The 23,540-nt window shown below is 45.3% G+C and overlaps 1 protein-coding gene across 1 annotated transcript in view; it reads left to right on the top strand.

Moving 5' to 3' along the window:
* rapgef4a (Rap guanine nucleotide exchange factor 4a) overlaps window positions 1–23,540 on the top strand; it is a 96,145-nt gene that overhangs the window by 9,109 nt on the left and 63,496 nt on the right. Inside the window, 1 exon segment of the mRNA XM_052141762.1 lies at window positions 619–668. Within this exon segment, the coding sequence (XP_051997722.1) occupies window positions 619–668 (50 nt within the window).

The following is a 23,540-nucleotide window of genomic DNA, read 5'->3' as shown; positions in this document are numbered from 1 at the left end:
GAGCGTGTGGTGATGGTCTTGGAGAAAGTGACATCATCAATGCACTTGCTGATGTAGCTGGTCACTGATGCTGTGTATTCCTCCAAGTTGGTAGAATCGCCATATGTTGCAGCCTCCCTGAACATGTGCCAGTCAGTACACTCAAAACAGTCCTGAAGAGCAGAGATGGCTCCTGCTGGCCAGGTTTTCACCTGCTTCTGAAGCGGTTTTGTGCGTCTGACGAGCGGTCTGTATGCTGGAATTAACATAACAGAGATGTGGTCTGAGTAGCCGAGGTGGGGCGGGGCTCCGCCCGTGCAGCGCCTGGGATGTTTGTGTAAACAAGATCAAGCCGTTCAGCCCTCTCGTTGCAAAGTCCACATACTGATGGAATTTAGGGAGCACTGTCTTGAGATTTGCATGGTTGAAATCTCCGGCGACAATAAACAGTCCGTCGGGGTGAGCGTTCTGCAGTTCGCTCATAGCCCCATACAGTTCACAGAGCGCTTCCTTAGCGTTAGCGCTGGGGAATGTAAACTCGGTTATGCAAACAGTGGTGAATTCCGTGGTAGATAAAAGGTCTGCATCTAACAGTCACAAGCTCCAACAGCGATGAACAGTAACTAGAGACTAACATAGAGTTCTTGCACCATTCCGTGTTGATGTAAACACACAAGCCACCACCGCGAGTCTTACCGCAGAGAGCTGTATTTCTGTCGGCACGAAACGAGGCGAGCCCGTCTAGCTGAATGGCGGCATCCGAACTCTGTCGCTGAGCCACGTCTCCGTGAAAACAAAGACGCAGCAGTCTCTAAACTCACGCTGCGTAGCCTGCTGGAGTCGGATATAGTCCAGTTTATTGTCCAGGGAGCAAACATTTGAGAGCAGGATAGACGGGAGAGCCGGCCGGCTAGGGTTTGTTTTAGCCTAGCATGGACCCCGCCCTCTTTCCGCTTCGCTTTCGCACACCGCTTACGACGTCCTCTCCCCGGCCACCGGCATCAGGCGACGCCGAGGGCTGGAGGCCTGGTCTCCGCAGCAAGCCGAGTACGCGTAGCGCCTCCTGCAGGTCATCATGCAGCTTGGTTTTTGCATGATTCTTATATTTGAGTAGTGTCTGGCGATGGTAGACACGAACACTGGTTGCTCCGATGTCCATGTGTTGCAAAAGTCGGGCTTTTTTAACAAAAATAGCACCGTTGTGGATCCGGAGTGGCCGCTGCGTGCTACCGCGCCGCCATCTTGGATCAGAACCAAGATCTCTAATTGGGAACATAACCTGCCAACTTCAAAGAAACAATTGTAGAAATCCACAAAATCGTCTACCAGACCTATTTCTTTATGATAAAAATTGATTTTCAGCTATGAAAGACACTTGAATTGTTTTCCTGATCATTTACCCACTCTAAAATATATATGAAAAAATACACCTAAACTAAAACTATTAAATACAGTGTTGGCCAAATATATTGGCAGCCTTGATAAATATGAGCAATGAAGGCTATAAAAAAATCTGCATTGTTTATCCTTTTGATCTTTCATTAAACAAAAAAAATCACAAAGATCCAACCTTTTATTGAAGTAAAACAATTAAAACAGGGGAAATATCTCATTATTAAATCAATATTTTCCAAAATGCATTGGCCATAATTATTGGCACCCTTTTATTCAATAGTTTTTGTAGCCTCTCTTTGCTAAGATAACAGTTTGAGTCTTCTCTTATAATGCCTATTGAGGTTGGAGAACATCTGGCAAGGGATCTGAGACCATTTGTCTATACAGAATCTCTACAGATCCTTCAAATTCCCAGGTCCATGCTGGTGGACTCTCCTCTTCAGTTCACCCCACATGTGTTCTATGGGGTTCAGGTTCAAATTTTGATGTTGTGTCTTGCTGGAAGATCCAACCAGGGCCCATTGTAAGCTTTCTGGCAGAGGCAGCCAGGTTTAGATTATTATCATGATGCCATGTATCCGAACAAGATGTCCAGGACCTCTGGCAGAAAAAAAGCCCAACAACATTAAATATCCAGCACCACATTTAACCATGGGCACTGGGTACTACTTCATCTCTGTGTGCGCCAAAGCCATCTCTGGTGTTTGCTGCCAAAAAGCTCTATTTTTGTTTTATCTGACCATAGAACCCGGCCCCATTTGAAGTTCCAGTAGAATCTGGCAAACTTAAGATGCTTCTGTTGACACCAAATACTTATTTATTGCTTGTCATGTTGCTTGAAATATAAAACAGAAAAACCTAAAATAATATGTCTTATTAAAGCATCTTTAATATTCCATCTTCTGATATTCCAAGTGCTCACTTGCTTGCTTTTAAATATTAAATTGTAGGATATATTAATTTCTAAGAATATTAAATTATACTTACATTATACTATCATCTGTGTGTAAAGAGTCATCTCTGACAGAATAAAGTCACTGCCCCTTTATCTATCGCTCCACAGATATATATATGCAGTTAGTAGGAACAGTTAGTTCCGGTCCTCGAATCTGATTGGACGAGAGACGTTCCATAAGTGCTGATGATCTGACACCATCAGCACTCGGACGCCATCAGCACTTGGACGCTTCACTGTGTCTGTATCACTCTGCTTGTGTTCGTGCCGTTCTAAACTGACGTGTAAGAGGCTGATCAGGATGGTCCGACTTGGCTAGGTGATTCATTTCACCAGGCGCCCGCCCAGGTTCAACGGTGTCCACTTCACTACGGTGAGAGGCAAAAAAACTAAACAAAAAAAAAACAACAAATGAAAAAACAATAGTAGTTTTGTAAAAAACATAAATTGTACTTCCTCACAGTACATAACGCTACAAGTTCCCTTGTTCTTGCGGACATCCTGTCACTCTTGTCGGTCTGGCCAGAGATTTAGAGAACATCACAAACATTTCTGTCATAGATATTTTTGGAATATACATGTATGTCTGACAGATTTTGATAATTGAATGGATCACTTTGGATGTAATGACTCACATGATGAAGGAATGTTTAGAAGTTGTGAATAATATGACAATTGCACTGAGTATCAACTTTGATCAGCAAGCCATGTGCATTTAGTTATTGTGCAAATAATTATACTTGCTCTTTTGCACACATGTATCAAAACACGTGCAATTTGATCAAATGAATAGAAATTCATATCTGCTGTGAACAAGAAACTAATTGTTCAGAGATTTAAACTTACTGTTTTGAAAAAAATAATTCTCATTCGATAACTGAGCCAAAGCGGTTGAGAAAAACGTCTTGGTTACTTCCGTAACCTCCGTTTCCTGATGGAGGGAACGAGACATTGTGTCGATGTATTGACACTAGGGGTCGCACTTGAGAGCCCAAGACGCCTCTGATCTTTGATAAAAGGCCAATGGGAATTGGCGAGTGGTGAGCTCATTCAGGTTTTGTGCTGAGGAGCCAAGAATAAGGTTCCGGCCATTTCAGCAGGAAGTTCAGCATTGTGGCAGGAGGGACACAAGTGATATACCTGGCCGGATGACCCGTACTTCCCTGTTCGTCCCTGCTAAGACATGGGACGAAAGCGGTTCGACCTGGAGATGATATAATCTCGCAAAGGTGTTGGGTGTAGCCCAGCCCACTGCTCTGCAAATGTCTGTTAGAGAGGCACAACTGGTCAGGGCCCAGGAGGCCGATACACTCCTGGTGGAATGGGCTCGTAGCTCTGCAGAGGCGGCAAATGCTGAGTTGGTAAGCCATAGTTATGGTGTCAATGATCCAGTGGGCGATCCTTTGTTTGGAGACAGCGCTTCCCTTCCGCTATCCACCAAATCAGACAAAGAAATGCTCAGAGACCCTAAAGCTCTTCGTGCAATCCAAAGAGATGTGTAAAGCGTGCACCGGACTGCCTGGGTCTGCCTCTCCCTGGGGCAGCGCTTGCAGGTTCACCACCTGATCTCTAAATGGGGTTGTGGGAACCTTGGGCACGTAGCCTGGTCAGGATCTCAGGATCACGTGAGAGTAGCCCGGACTGAACTCCAGGCATGTTTCGCTGACAGAAAACGCTTGCAGGTCCCCTGTCCCCTTGATGGAATTGAATGCCGTCAGGAGGGCAGTCTTCAAGGAGAGTGCCTTAAGCTCTGCTGACTCTAAGGGCTCGAAGGGAGCCCCTTGTAGGCCTTGCAGGACTACAGAGAGGTCCCACGAGTAATTCAAAACTGAGAAATATGGGAAACCCATTTCAAAACATTATTTAATAAAGTAGAAACTGGCACAAATTGTAAGCAAAATCTAATAACTAAACAACTGGAAATACTAGAATTGGCAATAAAAGATAATCAAAACCCATTAGACGTTCCTATTACTGAAAAGGAACTTAAAGACAACATTAAAACTCTAAATCCCCAAAATTAATCTGGACCTGATGGGATATTGAATGAAATGTTAAAATATACCAGCACTAAATTCCAATCAGCCATTCAATATCATTGAAGAGTGTAGAATCACATCTGGAATCATGGACTGGTTACACCCATCTTTAAAAATGGAGATACATTTGACTCTAATAATTACAGAGGCATTTGAGTAGCAACATGGGAAAAATATTTTGTAGTATAATTAATTCGAGACTTTTGGACTTCATCGCAACACACAATGTCTTGAGCAGAAGTCAAATTGGATTTTTACCAAATTACTGTACATCTGACCATATTTATATCACAAAATTTCATTGAAAAACAAGTCCAAAATAAAAGGAAAAATTCTTGCATGCATAATTGACTTTAAAAAAAGCATTTGATTCAATCTGGCACAATGGATTATTTTACAAACTTATTGAAAGTGCTGAAAACAACAAGATATCTTTCCCAGGAGCTTGGAGAGTGACAGAGTTGCTGTTTAAGCCCAACAGTGCAGTCTGCATCATCCCCTGGTCTCACTCTACAACACTCAAGAGAAAATCAAAGAAATCAAATGCCTGCTATATAGGGGTCTACAGCAGAACCTGGACCTGCTAGATTAATACTCTCAGACCTGGGCTATGACAGTACACCTCAATTAAAGGAAAGTCATTACCTTCCAGAAAAGATTCAAATCGCAGGGAATGCAACAGACACAACAAATAATGCATACAGGGCAGAATTAGTTAAATATCCACTAATTATAAAAATACAAAAACGGCCAATCAAAGTTCTGTCTTGACTGGATTGCAGGTGGTGTTCCTTCATCCAGGCCATGATTTCTGCCAGGCAGGCAGATATTCGAGCAGTCACTGTGGTGTCGTTGGGCTGGAAAGACAACTAGAGTTACGTGTCATCAGCATAGCAGTGGTAAGAGAAACCATGTGCCTGAATGATGGGTCCCAGTGACGTTGTGTATATAGAGAAGAGAAGTGGCCCAAGCACTGATCCCTGAGGTACCCCAGTAAGTAGCTGGTGTGGCTTGGATACCTCACCTCTCCAGGCTATCTTGAAGCACCTACCTGAGAGATAGGAATTAAACCAGTCAAGCTCAGTTCCTGTGATGCCCAGCGAGGAGAGGGTGGAGAGTAAGATCTGATGGTTGACTGTGTCAAAGGATGCAGAAAGATCCAGCAGAATCAGGACTGATTATCTGGATTCAGCTTTTGCCTGTCTCAGCGACTCAGTGACAGACACAGGATAGTCTCGGTGGAGTGTCCACTTTTGAAGCTTGACTGATTGCCAGCAGCCTTTTCTGTGAGAGATAGGCAGAGATTTGATTGAAACTGCCCTTTTAAGTGTTTTTGCCATGAATTGGATGAAAGAGACTGGTCTGTAGTGTTCTATTTGTGTGGGGTTAAGTGCAGGTTTCTTCAGCAGTTGGGTTACTCAAGCCTGCTTATATGTTGTGGGAAAAGTGCCTGTAAGTAGATGTGTTAATTATGTGTGTGAGTGCAGGTAGGATGGACGGAGGGACGGTTAGAGAGGAGGAGTATAGAGACCTCAGTATCAGTCAGAGGAGAGAACATAGAGACAGATGAGTTGCATACAGGATGCACAGTGTTTTTATGAACTTTGACTTGTGCCAAAGTAGACCTTCCATATGTTCGGACCAGATGGGATAACCTTTGTTTCCCTTTGTACTTCGATGTGCCTTGGGCACCCAACACCCTGTTGCCGGTTTGTGGTTTGTCCCTCCTCGGATCGCTGTCGGTAGGTACTCACCACAGCTGACTGGGAGCACAAAAAGGACTGGAATGCTGCTGAGTGGTCCAAAGTTATGTTCTCTGATGAAAGTAAATTTAGCATTTCCTTTGGAAATCAAGGTCCCAGAGTCTGGAGGAAGAGAGGAGAGGCACAGAATCCATGTTGCTTGAAGTCCAGTGTAAATTTTCCACAGTCAGTGATGGTTTGGGGTGCCATGTCATCGGCTGGTGTTGGTCCACTGTGTTTTCCGCAGCCGTCTACCAGGAAGTTTTAGAGCACTTCATGCTTCCTGCTGCTGACCAACTTTATGGAGATGCAGATTTCATTTTCCAACAGGACTTGGCACCTGCACACAGTGCCAAAGCTACCAGTACCTGGTTTAAGGAACATGGTATCCCTGTTCTTAATTGGCCAGCAAACTCGCCTGACCTTAACCCTATAGAACATCTATGGGGTATTGTGAAGAGGAAGATGCGATTCGCCAGACCCAACAATGCAGAAGAGCTGAAGGCCACTATCAGAGCAACCTGGGCTCTCATAACACCCGAGCAGTGCCACAGACTGATCGACTCCATGCCACGCACCATTGCTGCAGTAATTCAGGCAAAAGGAGCCCCAACTAAGTATTGAGTGCTGTACATGCTCATACTTTTCATGTTCATACTTTTCAGTTGGCCAACATTTCTAAAAATCCTTTTTTTGTATTGGTCTTAAGTAATATTCAAATTTTCGGAGATACTGAATTTGGGATTTTCATTAGTTGTCAGTTTTAATCATCACAATTAAATGAAATAAACATTTGAAATATATCAGTCTGTGTGTAATGAATGAATATAATATCCAAGTTTCACTTTTTGAATGGAATTACATATATATATATATCGGTGTGTATCGTCTATATGGATGTAACCTCCGTTCCCTACCTAAGGGAAGTCAAGTCAAACCAAGTCAAAACACCTCAAACCTCGTCAAATAGACGGTCAATAGCCCATTGCGATATGGGAACGCGTCCGAGGGTCCCTGTACCCTGCGCACCAGCCTCAGAAAATTTGTATGGGCCCCGGGGTGGGCGCCCGTTCGTTCAGGGGGGTCCGATGGGGAAGATCTGTGACGCGGAGGACCGCCACGGGCGCAGCGGACCCCCGCCACGGGCGTTTAAAGGAAGACCCCCGAATATAGCCTCTCCAGTGCAGTTCAGCCTTTACCCATGTGAGGGTGGCCTCACGTCCCACCTTTGGCTCGAATGAATGGGCACCATCTCCATTCATATCGATGGCAATCGGGCGCCTCTCGGGGCAGGACTCTCCCTCGTTCCATTTGTTGCAATGAGTTCTTTTAATGGGGAAGTGGGACGCAATGCCCCCTGAAGACCCCCACAGACCCCTGTGCCACCCTGGGGGGGGGCTGTCCACGGACCCATTATCATCCCCCTGACCCACTATTTTACCCAAACTGACCAGTGAGACCCCCTGACCACCCTGGGGGGCAGGGCTGTCCATGGACCCATTATCATCCCCCTGACCCACTATTTTACCAAAACTGACCAGTGAGACCCCCTGACCACCCTGGGGGGGCGGGGCTGTCCACGGACCCATTATCATCCCCCTGACCCACTATTTTTCCAAAAGTGACCAGTGAGACCCCCTGACCATCCTGGGGGGGCGGGGCTGTCCACGGACCCATTATCATCCCCCTGACCCACTATTTTTCCAAAAGTGACCAATGAGACCCCCAGACCACCCAGGGGGGCGGGACTGTCCACGGACCCATTATCATCCCCCTGACCCACTATTTTCCCCAAATTGACCAGGGAGACCCCTTGACCACCCTGAGGGGGCGGGGCTGTCCATGGACCCGCTATCTGCCTACTAACCATCTATTTTGCACAAACTGAGTCAACCAACAGACTAACTTCCCATTATCAATTGATTGTATAGCTGTATATCCACCAACAGACTAACTGCCCATTCATTTGACTGTAAGTGGGACTACCCACGTACAATTTATTCAACAGGCTATCTGCCCATTAGCAATTGATTGTATAGCTGTATGTCCACCAACAGACTAACTGCCCATTAGCAATTGATTGTATAGCTGTATGTCCACCAACAGACTAACTGCCCATTCATTTGACTGTAAGTGGGACTACCCACGTACAATTTATTCAACAGGCTATCTGCCCATTAGCAATTGATTGTATAGATATATGTCCTCCAACATTCATTTGACTGTATATGGGACTACACACATGCAATTTATTTGCATTGGATGAAATCATTGAATTTGATCCAGAAGTTATAAAAATGAAGTACACCAAGTGATGATTTTGGGTCCATTAAATTGATTGGAAGTGGGTAGTCCCACTTCCAATCAAAGTAATGGGCTAAAAGGATAGACAGACAGACAGACAGATAGACAAACATCCTACAGATAGATACATACATACATAGACATATATGACATATTGAGAACTGCACTGTGCAAAAGTGCTAAAAAGTGGAATTCTTAGCAAAGAATCCCACATACAATTTGTCCCATTAAATTGATTGGAATTATGACTACCCACATTAAATTTGTGGGATGTGCAGATCTCAGCTCTAGACAGACTTGGGAAGCTGAAACTTTTATTTCTGTTCATCTCCAAGCCTCCTCTTTCTATGGTATACATTTCATTAAGATCGGCGGATGTCGAAAATTTAGTGCGTACCCCTTTAAGGATTTGTGCATGAAAATTTTGACTTCCTCAGATTTTCTTGAAACTCACAGGATAGAAAGAGGAGGCTTGGAGAAGCACAGAAACAGAGGTTTGAGCACAACAAGTCTGTCCAGAACTGAGATCTGGACATCCCACATGCAATTTATTTGCATTGTCTGAAATCATCACTTTTTGGACATGGTTTTTTTAACTCCTGGATCAAATTTATGACTTAAAATCACATTTAGGTGACTGTAGGACTCCCTCTGAAAAAACATAAGCCCTTCAAAACATAAAAATTCCACTCACCACGAAATCTTCATTTCTGTGAATGGGTCAAATTGGAGTTGGGGTATGCAGATCTCAGCTCTGGACAGACTTGGGAAGCTGAAACTTGTATTTCTGTTCTTCTCCAAGCCTCCTCTATCTATGGTATAAATTTAATTAAGATTGGAAGATGTCGAAAATTTCGTGCGTGCCCCTTTAAGGATTTGTGCGCGCAATTTTCGACTTCCTCAGATTTTCTTGAAACTCACAGGATAGAAAGAGGAGGCTTGGAGAAGCACAGAAAAATAGGTTTGAGCACACTAAGTCTGTCCAGAGCTGAGATCTGGACATCCCACATGCAATTTATTTGCATTGTCTGAAATCATCACTTTTTGGACATGGTTTTTTTAACTCCTGGATCAAATTTATGACTTAAAATCACATTTAGGTGACTGTAGGACTCCCCCTGAACAACATAAGCCTTTCAAAACATCAAAATTCCACTAACCACAAAACCTTCATTTCTGTGAATGGGTCAAATTGGAGTTGTGATGTGCAGATCTCAGCTCTGGACAGACTTGGGAAGCTGAAACTTGTATTTCGGTTCTTCTCCAAGACTCCTCTTTCTATGGTATAAATTTCATTAAGATCGGAGGATGTCGAAAATTTCGTGCGTACCCCTTTAACTCTTTCCCCGCCAGCATTTTTAAAAAAAGTTGCCAGCCACCGCCAGGGTTTTTGACGATTTTCGCTAAATTTTAATGGCCCGCAGAATATTTTCTTCCATGAATATATGAAGATGCTATATATCAAAATAAATATCTGAGCCTCTGCTTTTAGGCAAAAAAAAAAAACGATTTTATTTTATCTTCATTTGTTCTTTTTTTATTGCAACTTGAACAGAGGTAGCTTTTGTCAAAAACAACATTTCGGACAAAAAGCTGAGAAAAAGGCATTTTTATCAAACAAGTGCTTTAGTATTAGTATGGTGTTCTACTTCACGTTTGAGATGATCGCAGTCTGTTTCTTTGATCAAAGAGTTGCGTACTCTTTCAAAATATGGGTGCGGGTCTTCCTTACCGTATACCACCTAAAACATGGATACCCGGAAAATTCCGTGTTTGGCGGGGAAGCGTTTTTTCATAAAACCCGGAAAATTCCGTGTTTGGCGGGGAAAGAGTTAAGGATTTGTACGCGCAAATTTCGACTTCAGATTTTCTTGAAACTCACAAAATAGAAAGAGGAGGCTTGGAGAAGTACAGAAACAGAGGTTTGAGCACACTAAGTCTGTCCAGAGCTGAGATCTGCACATCCCACATGCAATTTATTTGCATTGTCTGAAAGCATCACTTTTTGGACATGGTTTTTTTAACTCCTGGATCAAATTTATGACTTAAAATCACATTTACGTGACTGTAGGACTCCCCCTGAACAACATAAGCCCTTCAAAACATCAAAATTCCACTGACCACGAAACCTTCATTTCTGTGAATGGGTCAAATTGGAGTTGTGATGTGCAGATCTCAGCTCTGGACAGACTTGGGAAGCTGAAACTTGTATTTCTGTTCTTCTCCAAGACTCCTCTTTCTATGGTATAAATTTCATTAAGATCGGAGGATGTCGAAAATTTCGTGCGTACCCCTTTAAGGATTTGTGCGCGCAAATTTCGACTTCCTCAGATTTTCTTGAAACTCACAAAATAGAAAGAGGAGGCTTGGAGAAGTACAGAAACAGAGGTTTGAGTACACTAAGTCTGTCCAGAGCTGAGATCTGGACATCCCACATGCAATTTGTCCCATTCACAGAAATGAAGGATCCGTGGACAGTTGAACTTTTATGTTTTGAAGGGTGCACTATGTTCAGGGGGAGTCCTACAGTCACCTAAATGTGATTAAATGTCATAAAATGGATCCCAGTGTGTGGAGTTTTGCTCTAAGATCAAGAACGAACTGAATTTCATTTTTACTATTAGAAGGTCCCTCCTCCCACGATTCGCGGATGACGTCAAGGACACCGCGGGGGCATCGCCCGTACAGTAGCTCAAACGGGGAGAACCCTGTGGAGGCTTGTGGGACCTCTCGTACTGCAAACAACAGGGGGTCTAGCCACTTATCCCAATTTCTAGCGTCATCGTGGTACTGAATTTACTGAATCATGTTCTTGAGCGTTTTATTAAATCGTTCCACTAGGCCATCTGTCTGCGGGTGGTAAACGCTAGTGCGAATCGATTTAATGCCCAAGAGCTCGTAAAGTTCGCGAAGTGTTCAGTGACATAAAAGTGCGTGCCTTGATCGGGTGAGGATTTCTTTCGGAATCCCCACCCGGGAGATTATCTTGAAGAGTGCCCCTGCAACACTACGTGCTGAGATGTTGCTCAGAGGCACTGCTTCCGGATATCGCGTTGCGTAATCCACTAGGACTAACGCAAAGCGATGTCATTGCGGCCGCACTCGTGCTGGCGGGCGCCCCCACCTGAGGAGGAGAGCGGCTGAAAGACGGGGAATGGGAGGGCGCATTCTCCCACGGCCGGGGGACAGGTCTCTGGAACCCTCCACGCCTGCGCGGGGCAGTAACGGGCCCTGGGGAGAGAACAGAAGGAGAAAACACAGGGGAGGGGGCGAGGGCATGGGCAGAAACAAGGGAAGGAGAGAGAGAGAGAAGAGGGCTCGTCCGCCCTCGGGATCGCCGCCAAGTGGTCCTCCGCTAGCCGAACAGCTTCCTCCAGCGACGCCGGGCGATGGCACTGGACCCACCCGCCGTCTTCCGAGGCAGCCGTTGAACGAACTGTTCCAGTACCACCTGGTCGATTACCCCTCGGCGTCGTGGTCCCCGCGAGCAGCCAGCGCCGACAGGCGTCCCGGAGCCGTTGGGCAAACGCGAACGGGCGATCGGACTTCTCCAACTTCATGCTCGGAAGAGCTGGCGATTCTCTTCCGGGCTCCGACCGACCCGCTGCAGAATGGCCCTCTTCAGGTCAGTGTAAGCCAGGAGATTCGTCGCCGGCAGTTGTTGTGCCGCGAGTTGAGCTTCCCCGGACAGGAGAGGAATTAGACGGGCTGCCCACTGTTTGGGCGGCCAGCCCCAGATTTCGGCCGTCCGCTCAAACAAGTCGAGGAAGGCCTCAGGATCATCTGCTGCCCCCATCTTCTGTAACGTGGGCGGGGGTAGCGTAGCGCGGCTGTCCGGGGTCGCTGCTGTGGCCGGCTCCGTCTCCTGGCTGAGGAGGCTCCGGATGGCGAGCCGGTCCTCTGCCTGAGCCCGCATGATCTCAAAAAACCGGCGGTCTTGGTCCTGCCGGAGCTCAACCAGGGCTTGCTGGTGGCCTTGATGCAGCGTCGCGAGGGACTGGAGGACTTCTGCCAGCTGGGAGGACTCTATGGGGCGACTTTGCTCCATAATTATCCCGGGTTTCGGCACCAGTGTAATACAACTCTCGAAGGAGGACACAGGGAACAGGGCTTCAAAATCACAGGTGATGTTTAATTTAGCACTTCTACAGACATATAATCTTTTCATATAAAGAACACAGTAGGCTTCTTCGTGTCAGACTCTCTCTTCCCATGCTCTGTGGCTGCTGGCTTTTTATCCGCTCTCCTCGCTCTACTGCAATTAGAGACAGGTGTTAGACATAATTTAGCTCAGGTGTGAGCGCCCTTACCGCTTTTCTCTCCCGGACGGGCGCTTGACCACGCCCCCGCTGCCACAGTTTTAAATTAGTTTCAGATATTTTTATTGGAAAACAAGCCAAAACAAATCATACACGTATATTGTTGCAGTGTATAATGGGGTGAACACTACCTTTCTCACCTTTCTGTCCAATTTAATCCATCTTTAACTCTCAACAGAACCAACTCTCTCTTATTAATAAAGCTGCGTATTGCCAATTTTCTTCACGATAAGAAATGCACAGTGACATATATTATGATTCAATAAGTCGCAAGCCAATACTTTATAATCTAGCTGCAGCAAGGGTCATGCACGCTCAAGGGATGAGCATCTCCGCGACAAGATGTGTCTCAGCTGGGTGCAGTTTCAATCTCTCCCCCTTAGATCGGGACATTCATGCAACTCATAGAAGAGGCGTTGATCGCACAGAAAAATGCCAGTTTCGGAGTTTGTAGTTATTTACATGATCTACTTCCATATTATTTGAACTTTAATAAAGCTATAACACATTAAATATAACTGCATTTAAGATGTAATGTCGGGGTGTTTCCTTTAAAGATGCATGACACGCAAGTTTTGCTTCAGCGGAGCGGCAGCTTGTTCCACAACGAGATTGCTTCTGTATTTACTTACTTTGTATTTTTGCATTATAATTCATTAATAATTTGCGAACTACATCACCTTAAGCTGTTTGTAAGTTTATAGTGCATCTGAACTGTGAGTTGTGTAATTCTTTCTCTCCTAAGCTGCAGTGCTGCTCTCATCATTAGAGTTTAAAGTGATCTCATGTTACATTAAAGGGCACCTATTATGGAATTGTGAAAATTACCTTTCATGTAGTGTGTAACATAGATTTAAGTGAGCAAAAACATCCTGCAAAGTTTTATATATGAAAGTTCACCGTAAAAAAAGTTATTGTCTCTCAAAAGTAGGAGACGACTCTGAGTCAATGTAATGAATCGATTTTCCAACGAGTCATTTTCCTTTTCATTGTGACGTCATTTTGGTGATTATCAATTATCAATTATCAATTATTTGGTGATTATCAATTATCAAATTGGCCGCGCCCACTCATTGCACGTGCAGACACCAGGGAAAACTTGAAAACATAATGTTGACAACAAGACGCTGTGTTCTGAAGTGCATATCAAAAGCGACCTTTTTTTTCACTGCCCAGGGACGAGCATGTGAAGAATCAGTGGCTATAGTTTATATTTACAACTATACCACACAAGTATAGCCCGAACCTTGTGCTGTGTTCGTGTCATTTTAATGACGATTGCTTTACGAACATGAATGCTTTCAAGTGTGGATTCGCGAGCCGGTTGATACTGAAGGAAGGTTCAGTACCAAGTTTATTTGGATCAGCTTCCTCCTCCGAATCACAACCTGTAAGTATTATTAATAATTGTTGCTTTTATGTGTTTTTTAGCATGCTTAATAGGTATTTGTGTGTGTTGTGTAAGTTACGCTCAGTGCAGCTTCTAGGTCTCCAATGTCAATTGTTTTGAAATATGTGAAATGTTTGTCGATGTTATTGGAGTTGTCATAAAGAATAGAGCAATAACTTGTAGTAATGCAGTGCTTTACCAATATGTTTATGCGTTGGGCTAACGCAAACAATAACTGATTGGGTGTTTACCAACGAACTTTGGGCTATGATCGCTAACATAAATCAACTCAAATTCCTTCTCTGATTTAGATTTTTTTAACTACAAAGTGGTGATGGGCGTTCCGTTTCCGACAATCTCTGCACAGAGTATACCAATCACAACTGACTGGGTCATCTGACCAATCACCGCAGATTAGCGTCACACAAAGGTGGGGTTTGGAAAAATGAGTCGTTGAACGAATCATTTGAGAGTCGGTGAGCAAATCAGGTAAACATAAATGCATATTATAAGACAACAAAAGTGTTTTTTGTCATTGCATGCATGTAAAACTGTTGTTGGGGACTACCAAAACAATATTAGGAACATTTTAAATGCCATAATAGGTGCCCTTTAAATAAGATTAAATGACTATTAAAAATATTTTGTCAACAATTTTTTATTGTCGACATTGTTGATAATGTTGACTAATCGTTTAAGCACTATTCTACAGCACGAAACATCAACCAGTTCAGCCCGATTTCTGAACAAATTACTCTTATGAGTTGGTTCTTTTGAATCTATGGTGCAAAACATACAGCATGACCAGTGTATCCCGATTCCTGAGTGAACGACTCTTATGAGGCAGTTCTTTTGAATCTACAATGCAAAACATACAGCGTGACCAATGCAGCCCAATTCCTGAATAATTGCCTCTTATGACTCAGAAATCTCACGCATGCGTGTGCTGCTGAATCATTTGGTGCACCCTCTCACTTGCCAACAGGCTCATGGAATATTTTAAAACACGGAAAATAATGATAACCCTGGCTGCAGTGGATCTACAATCAATGCAAACCAAGTTCAACACATGTGCAGCTTGAATGGCACTGCAGGTAAAGACATTTTACCACTAAAAGATTATCAAAAGACTTGGTACCCTACACGAAAACACCATCAAAAAAGTACCATGGCATTACCATGTTTTTTGGACATGTACCATTACCTGGGAGCACCATGTTAATACAGTGGTATACAATGAAGGTAGTCATATAGTGAAGTTACATAGTAGTTGTACGATGGTGTTCTTTGAATTACCTTGAAGCACCATTTACATTGTATATGAATGTGGTAAATCAAATATCAAATTTTCATGGTAGTATCTTGGTATTCTTTGAAATACTTTGAAGCACAATGTAAATACAGAAAAGTACATAAATATGGTAATTGTATCTCAAAGTAACATGAAATTACCATTTGATACCATCAGATATTGTTATTGCCCAGATGTACTTAAAAACTTTTAGATGTGCCCTCTGATCTGAAGCTTCCAGTACATACAGAAATACAACAGCAAGACACAGAATTACAGGATAAGATGTACAGAGTTTATACAGGAATCTGCAAAGGAAATTATGTTCAAATGGGTATGTAGAGAAACAGTAGTATAAATATGAAAAATAAAATGTAAAAATGGTGATTTTTCATTTTGAACACATGGGTTTGTATAGGAAGCATGCATACATATGAATTTACATGTTTTTACATGCATATTATATTGCACCATGCTGTATACTTGTATACTGTATACTATATTGCACTATACTGTACTATGCTGTAGCATGGCTTTGATAAACCTCATGTGAGTAAGTCTTTTAGATACTTTTAGTAGCTTAAATGTAATAAGCGACTTTTAGCATGTAGCTTGTTGTGTAACTTGCTTTCTCTGAAGTGTAGCTTTTAGCTTAGCTTAACAAATTTTTGACTCTTACAATTCAGTTCTTTTGAATCTACAGTGCGAAACAAACAGCGTGACCAGAGTAGTCCGATTCCTTAACAAATAAATCTAATCAGTCAGTTCTTTTAAATCTACAGTGCGAAACATACAATGCGACAAGTCAGCAATATAGTCAGCAGTTTTTTGTGTGCATTCATCTTAACAATTTATAATCAGCTGTGAAATAAACATGTTGTAAAGATGACTATAAGTAGTCCCAGTATTAAAATAAGGGTTTTGCAGAAATTTGTTCCACAGGATCACAGATTTGTGTAACAGTATAGTGTAACTAGAATTGTCCTAATCTGGAGAACGGATAGATATCTTGCTGTTTCTCTCTGTTTGTAAAGTTTGATTCTTCAGAAGCTTGTGTAAGTGTACAGCGTTATGTAAGTGTACGCTTGAGATATTCACACACCTTGAATATGAACGCTTCATTATACTTCACTGTGGTCAGGTTGATTGCCTTCAATTTAAAGAAACAAACCCTGCCACATTTAGTATCACACTGTAAAGCACATGTGTGTCAGTTGTGTTGTGTGTATACATGTGTGCTTGTCTAATGTGATTGCATTGATTTTGTCTCATCCATATTTGTTTGAGTGAGTGGCCATGAGCGAGTGACATTTATTTACATGTATTTCACATACAATATTTGGATGTCTTCTTCCATCTTTGTGCTGTGTTTGTGTGTGTTATTTTGTATTGTGTGTATTGAGGGTCTGTGTCTTCCTACTACTGGAAATTAAATTGAACTTAAACTCACTACTGACTTGAGTTTTAATGGACAGCACTGCTTAGCCACAGTGACCCAATTATAATGGTTTTTATATGTAATGCTGCTGAAAGACTGTATTAATATGTATGTAGATTTCGCTGTATATGGTCAACATATATGTAGTCAAAAACTCAATTTAGTCTTGTCAAAGTAATTTCATATTCATAAGAAAGGGGCTTTTGTAATGAACTGGCCATGGAGACAGTGTTAGCATCCATGTGCTGGAAGTTTATAAGAACACAAGCAAACAATCCAAATCGGCAGGCAAATAGAGGTAGTCATTTTGCAGGCGGTATAATCCAATAAACCAAAAGGACAGTCCAACTAGGCAAACAAAACAATGGGGTATCCAAAAAGCAGTGAAAACAGGAAAACAGGCAATGGGCATAACATGCAAACAATCAGCAATAGCAATGGAATAACACTTGGTAAGGCAGGGTGAACTGGCAATACTTCACAATGTGACTGTGGAAACAGCATGGTATTTATATAGTTCTAACAGGAAGTAACCAAAGAAGAAACGGTACAGAGTTAGTATTCGGGAGAGGGCTCCCTCTGGTGGTTGGTAGGAGGAGTAACATCCTTGGATGTTACAGCTTTCCCCTTTATTTGACATATTTGAAATAAACAGGGTTTGAATTGAACACATGCCAATCTGCCAAAAGATGGTATTTCATGCCAGTAGTAGGTTCTTTTTCTTATCTACTTGCCACTGTGGCAGGCAACCTGCAAGACATCTCTGAGTAACATCTGACAAGTATGAAAAGAAATGCTGACTCTAACCCTAACCGACACTTTATTAACCCTTACCCCCCAAACCACAACCCTAAACCTAACCATCAGTGGAGTCAAAATTTGTTTATGTGCCCCCTAAAAAAAACAAAAAAAATAAAAGACATAGGTGTTTGACAGCCCTTATTATAGGGAACGCCATTGCTTCAGGGTTTCCAAAGAGATCACAGAGAGACCTAAACTCCCCGAGAATGACTCACATCTGCTCAACACTAAAGCTGTGTTAACTGTCCCAGGTGTCCTGGTTAATGCCTCTAAGTGGTCCATTTATTGGCACCTCCCTCCCTCTGATATAATCACATTCCTTGTTCATAAATGGATATTTATTACTCATAATCCAATAGCTGCTATGTTGTATTTCCTCACTGTTTCCTCTATGAAAAGGCTCAGACAGTGATATATAAAGCTAAAGTGTATTAATATTTAAATACTAAGACAACTATAATTAAGCCATTCATAGGTTGATTTCACCAAAAAGCTATTGTTTGTTGTCTTCTGTTGTTGATTGAGTTGCATTGATCAAAGCAGAAGCCAATGACATATTGAAGATGGTCTTTACGGATGAATGAATCATGTCTGTGGTGGACTCTTATCTGACCTCTCTAGATGAGCAGGACTTTCTGCTCTGCCCACTGATGCTAAATGGGCACTAATCTGTCTCTTGGGTATATCTTTATCAGATGCTTTTTGTCCAAAGCAATATAAAGAAACGTCTAGGTTACGTATGTAACCTCCGTTCCCCGATGGAGGGAACAAGAGGTTGTGTCAGAGAAGCGACACTAGGGGTCTCTCTTGAGTGCCGAAATATGCCTCTGACTTATGAAAAAAGGCCAATGAGAAGTTGGCAGACAGTATTTGCATACCCCGCCCCCGGACATACGGGTATTTAAGCGGACAAATACGATGAGTTCGTTCAGGATTTTTCTGAGGAGCCGGAAATGGTCCGGCCACAACAGTGGCTCGGCTCAGCGATGTGGCGGGGAGGACACAAAGTCTCGTTCCCTCCATCGGGGAACATACGTAACCTAGACATTCCCCTTCTGTCGCTCTCTCGACGTTGTGTCGGAGAAGTGACACTAGGGGTCCCACTTAAATCATGCCATGCGCTGAGCCGTGTACGTGAACTGCTGATACAGAAGCGGGCAGGTATTCTCATGTACAAACACGACCAGCTATATCAGACTGCACGTACCCTTCCCCAATGCCCCATAAAGTCATCAGAATCCTTCTGGTTACCCTGATGAGGGGAACAAGGTGATGCTTGCCAACCTGGGAATGGGCCAAGCCTGGCTGGGCCTCTTTTCTCTCTATGTTTATCGCATAGAGTAATCACGGCCGGGGCCCTTACATGCATCAAGGGAAGGGGGTCTTACCCAGAGAAGACCCTGCGGAGACCACACCTACCCTGCAGGGGAGGTAAAGGTGGTGAATACATCACATGGCTGCTTAGGTCCTGTAAGAAATAGAAATGTTATTTCTACATCTCAGCTCTGTCCAAGAGAGATGCTGAGTTGCTGCATTCCATTCTGTATACATTATCAAACATCTGTTTCATATTGAGATGGAGCTGTGGAGGCCCCCTCCTCACTCTGTCTGAGCATACATCGACTGTTTGTGTACATTGTATTAGTGTGTATGGCAAAGGGTCCGACAGGCTCACAAGCTACTTTTGCCATATGGAATTGTTATGTGATATTGATATGAGGTAATGTTTGCTCTGATTGGTTAGTGATTGAGAACTCCCCTTTTCACTAGTATATTTTTGTATGCCACACATAGGAAGAGTTGAGCTGCATATTTTTGTTCGCTCCCCAACGTTGGATGCTTTGTACTGATTTATTCACGACTCAATAAAAGACGGAGAGAAAAAGGCACTGTGGTTTAGATTATATTCTTATTTCTAACAGGTCCTATGTGGAAAAAATGATGCGGTGGTAGATCCAGCCTCAAAGAGGGGGGAGTTGCAACAGCACGGCGACTGAAGACAGCTGGGATTGCCTAAGGGAGACACGGAAGTTCACTCGCAAGGGGACAGTACCGCAGAAAATACTCACAGGGGGAGTACGCGTAGGCGTCTTTGACCTGTGGAGCAACTATTCCAGTACAGCGTAGATAGCGGCTCGAAGAGGGGTCTCTGGAGGCCCGTGAGGACCACTGAGAGATCCCAGGAGGGGAACAGGCTTGGCCGGGAGGGATTTAACCTCCAGGCGCCTCTTAAGAAACTGATAATTAAGTTGTGCTTACCCAGAGACTTGCCGTCTACTGCATCGTAGTGAGCCGTGATGGTGGCGACATACACCTTAAGGGTGGAAGGGGACAGCCTCCTCTGCAACCTCTCCTGCAGAAATAAAAGCACTGACCTAACTGTGCACCTCTGTGGGTCTAGTGGGCCAGTACGGGGCCACTAAGGTGAATTGCTCCTCGTCCTCCCTGACCTTGAACAGCACCTGTGCAAGAAGGCTCACTGGGGGGAATGCGTACTTGTGCAGCCCCGTGGGCAAGCTGTGTGCCAGTGCGTCTGCCTCGAGGGGAGCCTCTGTTCGGGCGTACCAGAGCGGGCAGTGGGAGGTTTCTTGGGAGGCAAACAGGTCTACCTGGGCCTTGCCGAACGTTCCCAAATCAGCTGGACCGACTGGGGGTGAAGCCTCCACTCTCCACTGGGCAAGCGTTGTCATGACAGCGCGTCCGCTATCACATTGAGGTTGCCGGGGATGTGAGTGGCACGTAGTGACCTGAATCGCTGCTGGCTCCAAAGGAGGAGACGACGGGCGAGTCGTGCCATGGCAATTTATGTACACTACCACCGCGGTGCTGTCTGACCTGACTAGGACATGTTTGTCCCGAACTAAGGGGAGAAACTTCCTCAGGGCAAAGAAAACAGTCTAGGCAGTTGATGTGCCAGTGCAGCGGGGCGCCTTTCCAACGGCCCGCAGCTGTGTGCCCGTTGCACACGGCGTGTGACCAGGACGTGTCGGGACACCTGCTGCAAGGGTAAAAAGCAGAGGTCTGTCCAGTGTTTGAATGTCTTGTGGTAGGCGGTGGTGATCATCACACGGTGCGTGCCGCGGCACCATACTCGTCTCGGGACTCGAGTCTGAAGCCAGTGCTGAAGTGGTCTTATATGCATCAACCCCAGCGGCACGACCGCCACAGAGGATGCCATATACCCCAGGAGCCTTTGGAAAAGTTTTAAAGGGACCATTGCGCCTGGCTTGAAGGAAGCGAGGCATTTCAGCATTGACTGCGCACGCTCGTTGGTGAGACGTGCTGTCATTGAGACTGAGTATAACTCCATGCCGAGAAAAGAGATGCTCTGAACCAGGGTGAGCTTGCTCTTTTCCCAGTTGACCTGAAGCCCCAAACGGCTGAGGTGCCTGAGCACCTGGTCTCTGTGCGCGCATAGTAACTCTCGCGAGAGGGCCAAGATGAGCCAATCGTCGAGGAAGTTGAGTATGCGGATGCCAGCTTCTCGGAGTAGGGCAAGGGCTGCCTCTGCGACTTTCGTGAAGACGCGAGCGGACAGAGACAGGCCGAAGGGGAGGACTTTGTACTGATAAGCCTGGCCGTCGAACGCGAACCGTAGAAAGGGTAAATGTCGTGGCAGAATCGAGACGTGAAAGTACGCGTCCTTCAGGTCTACCGCTGCGAACCAATCTAGATGCCGGACGTAAGTCAGAATATGTTTTTGCATGAGCATTTTGAACAAGAGTTTGAGCAGAGCCCGGTTGAAAACTCGCAAGTCCAAGATCGGTCGTAAGCCGCCACCTTTCTTGGGTACAACGAAGTAAGGGCTGTAGAAACCCTTCTTCATTTCGGTTGGAGGGACAGGCTCTATTGCGTCTTTGAGTAAAAGAGTAGCAATTTCCGTGCGGGGGTGCGGGGCCTGGCAAACTGAATTGCCAAGTCGAATGATCCGGCCCAGCCAGCGTGACGGGTTTGGCAGTGAGAGCCATGCCTCCAAACTCCGTGCTAGGGGCACCAAAGGGACGAGTATTTTTGACGTGCCCAGTGGGGCTTCGCAGCGGGGAGGAGCAGGTAGTACGCCGTCAGGAGGCAAGGGTGCGTCTCAAGGCGTTGGTGCTGAGAAAGACTCAAAGCACTTACCTTGCTCCGCACACCCAACAGGGGGCGGGTTCATGACTGAGGAGGAGGTCCAGTGCAGGCGTCCTCTAGACTCATCAGAATTGGCCGGCCGGGAATCAGCGTGGGGCTGAGGGCGGTGGTCCGCGTCCAGTGTGCCGGGACTGTTGAAATCTGGAGGCAGAGTGCCGTGAGAATGGCATTTGCAGGCCAAGTGACCCAGACAAAAGGAAATAGCTCTGTTATTGAGAATGTGAGTACCGCAACCCCTGTTAGGGGAACGGAGTGGTCTTACCAGTCTTACCTTGGAGTAAACTTTACCAAGGAGGCTGAGAAGTGTGATACCCCTGTAGTTGGCACACACTCTCTGATCCCCCTTTTTGAAGAGGGGAACCACCACCCCGTTCTGCCACTCCTTAGGCACTGTCCCAGATTTCCATGCAATGTTGAAGAGGCGTGTCATCCATGACACCCCCTCCGCATCCAAAGCTTTCAGCATTTCTGGTCAGATCTCATCAATCCCCGGGGCTTTGCCACTGCGGAGTTGTTTGACTACCTCAGTGACCTCCCCCAGGGAAATAGAATCTGATCCCCCATCAGCCTCCGGCTCTGCCTCTACCATAGAGGGCGTGTTGGGATTTAGGAGTTCTTCAAAGTGTTCCTTCCACCGCCCAATAACCTCCTCGGTTGAGGTCAACAGCGTCCCATCTTTGCTGTATACAGCTTGGATGGTTCCCGTTTCCCCTCCTAAGGTGGCGGACGGTTTTCCAGAAGCACTTTGGTGCGGACCGAAAGTCCTTCTCCATAGCTTCTCCGAACTTTTCCCACACCCACTGCTTTGCCTCCCTCACGGCCGAGGCCGCAGCCCTTCGGGCCTGTCGGTACCTTGCAACTGCCTCCGGAGACCTCCGGGACAACAAATCCCGGAAGGCCTCTTTCTTCAGTCGGACGGCTTCCCTGACCACCAGTGTCCACCATGGTGTTCGAGGGTTACCACCCCTTGCGGCACCTAAAACCTTGAGGCCGCAGCTGTCAACCGTGGCTTCGGCAATGGAAGCTTTGAACATTGCCCACTCCGGTTCAATGTCCCCAACCTCCGCAGGGATGCCTGAAAAGCTCCGCTGGAGGTGTGAGTTGAAGATCCCGCGGACAGGGACCTCCTCCAAACGTTCCCAGTTCACCCGCACTACTTGCTTGGGCTTCCCAGGTCTGTCCAGAGTCTTTCCCCACCCCCTGACCCAACTCACCACCAGATGGTGATCGGTTGACAGCTCTGCCCCTCTCTTCACCCGAGTGTCCAAAACATATGGCCTCAGATCCGACGACACGATTACAAAATCTATCATCGACCTTCGGCCTAGGGTGTTCTGGTACCACGTACACTTATGAGCATCCTTATGTTCGAACATGGTGTTTGTTATAGATAATCCATGACTAGCACAGAAGTCTAATAACAAACATCCACTTGAGTTCAGATCAGGGAGACCGTTCCTCCCAATCACGCCTTTCCAGGTGTCCCTGTCATTTCCCACGTGTGCGTTGAAGTCACCCAGCATCACTATGGAGTCCCCTACTGGGGCCCTATTCAGGACTCCATTCAGGGTCTCCAAGAAGGCCGAATACTCTGAACTGCTGTTCGGTGTATATGCACAGACAACAGTCAGAGTTTTCCCCCCCCACAACCCGTAGGTGTAGGGAGGCGACCCTCTCGTCCACCGGGGTAAACTCCAACGTAGTGGCGCTCAACCGGGGACTCGTGAGTATCCCCACACCCGCCCGTCGCCTCACACCC

The sequence above is a fragment of the Xyrauchen texanus genome, chromosome 14 (assembly GCF_025860055.1).
Source record: "Xyrauchen texanus isolate HMW12.3.18 chromosome 14, RBS_HiC_50CHRs, whole genome shotgun sequence".
In the NCBI taxonomy this organism is placed as follows: domain Eukaryota; kingdom Metazoa; phylum Chordata; class Actinopteri; order Cypriniformes; family Catostomidae; genus Xyrauchen; species Xyrauchen texanus.
This window is presented reverse-complemented; position numbering and strand designations above follow the sequence as displayed.